Source organism: Cherax quadricarinatus, chromosome 65 (genome assembly GCF_038502225.1).
Source record: "Cherax quadricarinatus isolate ZL_2023a chromosome 65, ASM3850222v1, whole genome shotgun sequence".
NCBI lineage: Eukaryota > Metazoa > Arthropoda > Malacostraca > Decapoda > Parastacidae > Cherax > Cherax quadricarinatus.
Genome location: NC_091356.1, coordinates 13,308,427 through 13,318,395, shown reverse-complemented (window position 1 = coordinate 13,318,395; position 9,969 = coordinate 13,308,427). Strand labels below are relative to the sequence as shown.

The window sequence follows — 9,969 nt, the reverse complement described above, 5'->3', positions numbered from 1 at the left end:
TAATAATTCTTATGTTATTTACATAATACTAAAGTGAAAGAAAGTCTAAAATCCAAGGGGTAGTGAGTCGTTCGTGTAGCGTTAAGGATAGTGATGGATGGTGAGTGACGTCACAAAGATGGATTATGGTCCAGTAGAGTCGGGTAGGACTAAGTAAGTAAGTAAGTAAAATAGGTACCTGGGTGTTAGTGGACTGGTGTGGGTCGCATCCTGGGACAAAACTGACCTAATCTGCGGGAAATGTTCAGCAAAACAATCAGCTTGATATATAGTAGTATGTTATTGATGTCAGCTAGGACTGTATACCTTGTGCATGTACTTGTAGAAATAAATATATTATTATTATTATTATTATTATTATTAGTAGTAGTAGTAGTAGTAGTAGTAGTATTAGTATACATACGAATAACCTAAAAAAAATATAAAATCTGAAGTGCAAATTCATTGATGGCTATTATAGCTACATCAAAACTACAACCTAATGAACTGTAAACCTAATTATTATACCTCCTGAATACAGTGATAATAATAAACATTGTAATAATAGACTTACTTACTTAATATAAGAGTATTAATGTGTTCGTGTAAGAGTGGTGACGTCACAGGTTGGATCCGGATTCCAGGTTGTTGGTTGACTGGTTCACACGTTACCTCGGCTTAACTAGACGTGTCATGTCCTGCTGACTGATAAAATCACTAATTTCACTCTCTGTCAGTAAGTCTCGGCTTCTTAGCTTTGTTTTAGTGGCGTGTGATACTTGATGGTGGTGGAGAGTAAGCCTGGAGGTGTATATAAGTGCAGTTTGTGGCTGTTAGAGGCTAGTGTTGTGTAATAATGGTGGTGCCGGTAGTGAGGCCCAGCTGGCCACTACCATTACTATCATTGATTCTCCTTTTATTGCAGTTATTAAGTGTTTGAATGGGGGCCGCTTTGCCTCGGGTGAGGGCTCTTCATCTGAGGAACTGAAGCTAATCTCTAGATGTTAACTTGAGTACGTGTTATTCTTTCCCCATACCATGTGTGGTCCTACAGGTTTAGCGCTTCCCCTGCAGAGCAGTGCATTTTTTACACTTTGAATGGGTTATCTTCAGGTTGGTGGAGGGCTCTTGATACAAGAAAAGTGAGCTGGGCATCCCCCTTAGAGCTAAACTTGTTATTTCTATCCTTTTTTTTTTTTTTGACTCGCATGGGTTTAGTGCTTCTCAGTTTTATTAGATCCATCTAAAGGGAGGGTAGTGAAGAGCTCTTGATGCAAGGGAATGGAGCTATCCTTTCCTCCAAGACTACCCTGATCATCTCATTCCACAGTCACTTATTTATTTATTTATTTATTTATTTCCAATTTGTGCACACATACAGAGGTACAAAAAAAATACAGATAACTTACAGATGACTTACATATGTAATGCTTTCCTATATAATAATAAAAATAATAATAATACAAATGATGATACTCTTCTCTTAATATCAGACAGTTTAGCAACATCTTCAATATTTTCCTACATGTGAATAATACTTTGTACATGTTGTTGCAACAATAGTCAACTGTTAACCTATTATAACACTATCCTCACCTCAATTATATTCTTGCTTACCATATTATATTTACTGATTATTACCAACTTGTTGAACCCACCTACATAATAATAATAGTAATAATAATAATAATAATAATAAAAAATACTACTACTACTGCTGTTATACTACTACTACTGTACTACTACTACTACTGTACTACTACTACTGTACTATTACTACTACTACTGTACTACTACTACTGTACTACTACTACTGTACTATTACTACTACTACTGTACTACTACTATACTATTATTACTACTACTACTGTACTATTACTACTATACTATTACTGCTACTACTATACTATTACTACTACTACTGTACTACTACTACTGTACTACTACTACTGTACTACTACTACTATACTACTACTACTATACTACTACTGCACTACTACTTATATACTACTACTTCTATACTACTACTACTATACTACTACTACTGTACTACTACTACTATACTACTACTACTGTACTACTACTACTATACTACTACTACTGTACTACTATACTACTACTGTACTACTATACTACTACTACTGTACTACTATACTACTACTACTGTACTACTATACTACTACTACTGTACTACTATACTACTACTACTGTACTACTACTACTATACTACTACTGTACTACTACTACTGTACTACTACTACTGTACTACTACTACTATACTACTACTACTATACTACTACTACTACTAACCACTACTACTACTAACCACTACTACTACTTAGTAGTAGTACTAGTACTACTACTACTACTAACTACTACTACTAAACTACTACTATACTACTACTAACTACTACTAACTACTACTAAACTACTACTACTAACTACTAAACTACTACTACTAACTACTACTAAACTACTACTACTAACTACTAAACTACTACTACTAACCACTACTACTACTACTTGTACTTCTACTACTACTACTTGTACTTTTACTACTACCACTACTTGTACTACTACTACTTGTACTTCTACTACTACTACTTGTACATACTACTACTACTAGTACTTCTACTTCTACTAGTACTTCTACTACTACTTCTACTACTACTTCTACTACTACTTCTACTACTACTTCTACTACTACTTCTACTACTACTTCTACTACTACCACCACCACTTGTGCTTCTACTACTGCTACTTGTACTTCTACTACTGCTACTACTTATACTTCTGAAAAATTAGACACGTGTGCAACATCTGGGTATCTTTATTGTAGACGTTTTGCCAACCAGTGGTTTTATCAATACAAATTCTGGGACATGATTAGAAGACAGTAGAACTTGTTTGTGTTGTATACCGTTCATGTACAACTCGTCAGACTCTGCAACATCGTGGAATCTTGGTTCAGAGGACATCCACAGCTGCTACTACACTACGACTACTACTACTGGGACGATTACTACAACATACCACTACCACCACTAACCCATGCCTTGGGTATGACCTACTTCCACTTGGGATTCCTGCCCACCAGTGACTATGCCTTCCATCTTCCGCCAGTATAAAAGCAACAGCTTTCTTGCCTGTGGTCCAGAATCTTCATGACCATGGTGCTCTCAACACCAACTTCAAGGCCGAGGGACTGATTACCTCATCTTTTGTATATAGTTCTACTGTCGTCTAATCATGTCCTAGAATTTGTAATGATAAAAACCACTGCTTGGCGAAACGTCTACAATAAAGATACCCAGATGTTGCACATGTCTAATTTTTCAACTTGTCGGTATTGTATACCGTTCATGTACTACTTACACTTCTACTTATACTTCTACATACACTGTACTTCTACATATACTTCTACTTATACTTCTACTTATACTTCTACTTATACTTCTACTTATACTTCTACATATACTTCTACTTATACTACTGCTACTGCTTTTACTAATACTACCATACTGCTGCTATTACTGTTACTACTACTACTGCTACTATTACTACTACTATTACTGTTATTACTACTGTTACTATTATTACTGCTACTGCTATTATTACTGCTGCTACTGTTATTACTACTACTACTACAACTACTACTGTTACTACTATTACTACCACTATTGTTATTACTACCACTACTACTGTTACTATTACTGCTACTGCTACTATTACTACTACTACTACTACTACTACTGTTTTCGAGTTCTTATAAAAGGTACAAACTATTTAGAAAGTCTCTAATTTTACAGATCATGTCAAACACACTAAAACTATTTTTTGTCAATAGTACTGTATTTAAAATAAAAAAAAAAGGATAAATAAGGTATGGATTGCCTGGAAGTTAATGTTGGTACATGTAAATATGTAGAAATAGTAGATGAACTGGAAGTCCGATTTGTCACAAGAGGTTACAATAAATAATATAGACATTAATTATTTACACTCATTCAAGTCATAAATCACATGAGGTTTAGTAGGTATTTTCTAACAAATATTTTAAAGCGGTTGACAGATGCAAAACCTATTTTCCTTCCTCAGGTAAACTCCAGCGAGTTCCATATTTTGGGGCTTTTTATTTGCATGAAGCTGTAAAATTAGGTTGAACATGTGGTATGTCATACTTGTTCCTTGTGTTGTGTCTATGTGTCCTGTTGCAGCTCTCCAGGAAATCTGAACACAGCTCTAAAATCTAGTGTTGTGTAAGCATGGTATACACAGTAGTAAGTGTAAAAATTTTGGACATTGAGCAGATTTAAATTGTTGAATAGGGAAATAGGAGTAAGTGTTGTCTAGAGCCTGATTGAGTGATCATTCTCAGGCATTGGGAACGTCATTGTTGTTAATAGCAGAGAGCCTGTGACATTGCATTGTGGCATCCCTATTTTGATAGGTACCATACATATCTGAAATGTTGTTAATTGTCACATGTTTCCTCCTTCCCTGCAGGTAAGAATTAATGTATGTGAGTACAGGGCCCCTGACTCAATAATGTTCTAGTTTGAGCAGCAAGATGTGGTCTACTGTATCAAAAGTTTTTTTTTTTTTATGTCAGTAATGAGGTGCATTTGATATTTATTTTCTAGGGAGGAATAAATTGATCTAAGCATGTTAATTATAGCATCTTCGGCACTCTGCAAACATTGCAGTAGTACTGTGTATTTTTTTTTTTTTTTTTTTTGAGGAACATGTCCTTGAGGAAGCTAACCCATAAAATTTTTATTATAACATGTACACTGTTATGATATTAAACTTTTGTACATGGGTTTGCAAGATTTAATGACTAATATTCTTATGTTTTTGTAAATTTTTTACTAGATAAAGGTAGCATGTTACCATAATTTACTGTTTGAGCATTGTGTTATACTGTACTGTGATGCAATCAGTTTCCCACAGGGGGAATTGAATGGTAGCTCTAGGCCTTTCATGTTGAAATCAACATTTCACGAGCTTGCATTGTTGCAGAAATGAGTAGGAAGTCCTGGTAGATGCGTTCAAGGAATGACTCTAGCTAGAACAATTCTAGCTAGGGTTGTTCCCTTGAACATTTCTACCTGGACTTCCTACTCATTTCTGCAACATTGCAAGCTCCTGATGACGTGTTGATTTCAACATGAAAGCCCTAGAGTTATCATATAATTCCTCCACGTGGTTGTTTTGCATCTTGTATCGCTTGTTCACAATTTTTGCATACTGTACTATATAATGTTATGCATCTCTGTGTTTAATATGGCTTTGAAATTTGAAGCGACAAAAATATTATTCCTTATCACTTCTGTTTCAGAGTGTGAATTTAAATGTTGTTTGTCTTTGTGTGCAGCAAGAAGTAGCCATGGAAGATGCACACACTTATTCTTATGAGGATGTCCTCACTCAGTTTGCTGTAGAGCCAGAGGTTGGTCTTACTGATGCCCAAGTGAGAAACAGCCAGGAGAAATATGGCCCAAATGGTAACTTGTTCTTCTGTACATTTTCTCAGTTGTGATATAAATAGTTTAGAAAACCAACAAGTTGAAGGATGAGACACATGTGCAACACATAGGAATCTTTATTGAGGAATATTTTGTCAGCCAATAGCTTCTTCAGTCCAAAACATTGAATTGAAGAAGCCACTGGCTGGCAAAATGTTTCCTCAATAAAGATTCAAAAATGTTGCACAAGTTTCTTATTCTTCATTTTCTGAGTTAACTATATTGAAAATACATTGTTAATTTATATAAAATTTGTTTATAAATACTGTAAGTTCTAATTGGTGTGACAAAGTGTAGTTAACACTGATCATTGAGAGAGGAAATCCCACATTTTTGTCTCCTGCACCATTTCCTCCCTCACTATAAGTTCTTATTTAGTCCTTCACTTTCTCCCTGTAGATCTTTGTTATTAATGCTAGTCTTAGGCACATCGCCCCAGATATGTTGTGAGTGGTAAATTTTGCCCTAGACAAAAGAAAATGGGTTTGTTCAGTGGTTGTGCACAGTATAAAAAAAATCCTGCCCAGTGCAGTGCATGATGGGAAAAACACATCTCTGACCATGTGTTTGGCTTTTATGGCTTTATTAGCTGTTTCTTGGTATCTGTGGATAGATTGGAAAACATAATACATATTGAAATAGAGATGATTTTGATCAGTTTCCGATGAAATACAAGTACTATGTAACTTGAAATAGGCCTCAAATTGGTGAAAATGTGGATTTTTGGTAATTTTCCTTAAGAAGGGTAGAGGCCGCTCGTACATTCCGGTCTGTTTTATACTTTTTTACTAAATGTTGATGCACAAGCTGTAATATTACAGTAAATTTTTATGGCTTCTTCTGGTAATATACTTCATGTAGAATCATCCCCAGTCATTTAAAGAATTTTTATGAAGTGCCTAAACATTTGCCAAATAGTTCTAATTACAGTGGGCCCCCGAGTTTCGTAATTAATCTGTTCCAGAGAGCCTGCCGAAAGTTGAAATTGCCGAATGGCGAAACCATTTTCCCCATAAGAAATTTTTTTTTTTTTTTTTTCAACAAGTCGGCCGTCTCCCACCGAGGCAGGGTGACCCAAAAAAAAGAAAGAAAATCCCCAAAAAGAAAATACTTTCATCATCATTCAACACTTTCACCACACTCACACATTATCACTGTTTTTGCAGAGGTGCTCAGAATACAACAGTCTAGAAGCATACACATATAAAGATACACAACATAAGAAATAATGGAAATAAAATTAATCCGTTCCAGACACCCAAAAATATTAATATAAAATATATTTTTTTCAAATTAAATAAAGATTTACATACTGAAAACAATGAGAAATCAAGTACATGCATATAAAAAATAATAGTAACATTACACTTACCTTTACTGAAGACTTCTGGGTGGATGGAAGATGGGAGGAGGGGATAGGAGGAAGGTGTACACTATTGTTTGGAAGGAGAATCTCCTTCCATTAGGACTTCAGGTATGAAGTCCTTATCTGGGGTTACTTCCCTTCTTTGTTTTTTAAAGACACTGGCACTGGGAACAACTTGAGAGTCACTGGAACCCTGTCACACAAAATATCTGCCCAGAGAGCTCTGTTTCTGGCGTTTCTTTAAGATTTGTCTGAAGTGGGACACAACACTGTCATTGTACATGTTGCCAATATGGCCTGCAACAGCTTTGTTAGGGTGAAGTTCATCCATAAATGTTTGCATTTCAGTCCACTTTGCACAAATGTCTTTAATCTTTGAAGAATGCACCTTCCTCCATCTCTCTTCCTCCTCCTCCTCTGCAGCAGTGTCCTGAGCTGTGATCTCTTGCTGATGCAGATGAAGCTCTTGCAGCTCTTCAGTGGTTAGCTCTTCCCCGTGGTCCTCTACCAACTCTTCCACATCCTCACCACTCCCCTCCAACCCCAGGGACATCCCCAATGCCACAATAGATTCCACAACTGGCATAGGCTTCTTAGGGTCAGCCCCAAACCCTTCAAAATCCCTCTCTTCTACACATTCTGGCCACAATTTTCTCCAAGCAGATTTCAAAGTCCTGCAAGTCACTCCCAAACCTTACCTATAAGGTTTATGCAGCCGAGGATACTGAAGTGATCTTTCCAGAACTCTCTTAGGGTCAATTCTGTGTCTGAGGTCACTTCTAAGCACCTTTGAAACACTGCTTTTGTGTAGAGTTTTTTGAAGTTTGAAATGACCTGCTGGTCCATGGGCTGGAGGAGAGAAGTTGTATTAGGGGGCAAGAACTTCACCGTGATGAAACTAAACTCCTCCACTATTTGCTCTTCCAAGTCTGGAGGATGAACAAGAGCATTGTCCATTACCAGGAGGCACTTGAGTGAGTTTATTTTCCAGGAGGTATTTCTTCACACTGGGGCCAAACACTTCATTCAACCAGTCTAGGAAAATATCCCTTGTGACCCATACCTTACTGTTAGCCTTCCACATCACACACAAATTACTCTTGGCAACACTTGTTCTTGAACACACTGGGATTTTCAGAGTGATACACCAGTAAAGGCTTCACTTCAAAATCCCCACTAGCATTACTACAAAACATGAGAGTAAGCCTATCCTTCATAGGCTTGTGTCCTGGGAGTGCTGTTTCCTCCTGTGTGATGTAGGTCCTCTTTGGCATTTTCTTCTAAAAGAGGCCTGTTTTGTCACTAAACACTTGTTGGGGTTTGAATTCTCCAGCGTCTACGCACTCCTTAAACTCCTGTACAAACTTCTCAGCTGCAGTTTTGTCAGAACTAGCAGCCTCACCATGCCTTATCACACTGTGAATGCCACTATGCTTCTTAAATCTCTCAAACCAACCTTTGCCGGCCTTAAAATCACAAGCATCACCACTTGTTGCAGGCATTTTGTTTACGAGATCGTCATGCAACTGCCTTGCCTTTTCACATATTATCGACTGCGTAACACTATCTCCTGCTAACTATTTTTCGGTAATCCACACCAACAATGGCCTCTCCACTTCTTCGAGGATTTGTAATCTCCTTTTTGTCAGCATATCTACCCCTTTTGCAACAACAGCACACTTTATTTTCTTTCCTTTCGCCACGATCGAAGTGGTGGTAGAATGGGGTTTGCCATACATCCTGGCAAGCTCTATAACACACACTCCACTCTCATATTTTTCAATGATTTCCTTCTTGAATTCGATCATGTTCCTCACTTTCTTTACCAAAGGGCTTGCACTAGCTTTCCTTGGGCCCATGGTGACTTATTTAGCAGTCGCAATCACAAAAAACAATGGATTATTACGTATGAACCCGCGGGGTGATGGTCACGTGTTGGTAAACAATGGCACACTGAGCATGAATGGCGTGGGAGCCTGGCTTTATGTGCGCGGTGATGGGTGGACGGGCACCGGACGGTCGCTGAATCCTGAGTCTAATCACGAAACGCGAGGCCAAATTTTGCCGAAAAAACTTGCCGAAAGTCGGATTTCACGAATGTCGATGCCGCCGAAACTCGAGGGTCCACTGTATTTATTTTCATATCACTTAAGGATTTTACTATAGTTGTAATTTACATACAGGGAAAATGGACATATAAATACGTTATGTATTGTATAATCTGTTTAGTCAAAAAACTAATGGCACGTATATTATTATTATTATTTTTGGGACAAATAATTATTATAAATATTTATTATTTTTGAAGTATGGTATAATATGTGTACAGTACTATACTATTTCACTTTAGTTGATATATAAATTTTAATTTTACTGTACTGCATTTGTTTTTACATGTATGTATGCACAGTATAAGCATACCTCACTAATACGGTACTTTTCAGTTGTTTTCATATTTATTATTTTGGCAGTGACACTCAGCTTACTTGCACAATTTTTTATTTTTATATTATTTTTACTTTTAGTACATTGTTTTTTAGACCTATCACATTTGCACATTTAATAAATGATAGTGTAAACATGTTTTTAGGCTTTTATATGCACTGGCAAGTAAACAAAAGGCTGTGATTCACTGCGTGGCAGTGGTCTGGAACCTAATCTGACGTATTAGCGAGGTATATATGAATGTAATTATGCCTGCACTTTACCCTTTGACTGTTTTGGTCGCATATATACGTCTTACGAGCCACCGTTTTTGACATATATATGTACTCGTAAATTCTAGCAGCCTCAAATCAAGCAGGAAAAAGCTGGTAGGCCCACATGTGAGAGAATGGGTCTGTGTGGTCAGTGTGCACCATATAAAAAAAAATCCTGCAGCATGCAGTGCATAATGAGAAAAAAACTCCGTCCGTTTTCTTTTTAATTAAAATGCTGACTTCGTGGTCTATTTTCGTATAATATTTATGGTTATATTCTTGTTTTCTTGGTCTCACTTGATAGAATGGAAAACATGTTATAGAAATAGAGGTGATTTTGATTGGTTTTTACTATGAAAAGAACCTTGAAATGGAGCTCAAATTAGGGGAAATGTTT

General features: G+C 36.7%; 1 protein-coding gene across 2 annotated transcripts in view; it reads left to right on the top strand.

Annotated features, from left to right (window-relative positions):
• The first annotated feature begins 612 nt into the window (after nucleotides 1-612).
• LOC128700543 (calcium-transporting ATPase sarcoplasmic/endoplasmic reticulum type) overlaps nucleotides 613-9,969 on the top strand; it is a 34,294-nt gene continuing 24,937 nt past the window's right edge. Inside the window, exons 1-2 of one of the 2 annotated variants that reach the window (XM_053793806.2) lie at nucleotides 613-715; nucleotides 5,357-5,486. In XM_053793806.2, the coding sequence (XP_053649781.1) occupies nucleotides 5,369-5,486 (118 nt within the window). In that variant the 5' untranslated portion in view covers nucleotides 613-715; nucleotides 5,357-5,368. Of the gene's footprint in view, nucleotides 716-5,320; nucleotides 5,487-9,969 lie in introns of both variants that reach the window. The other variant, XM_053793805.2, reaches the window with a different exon arrangement.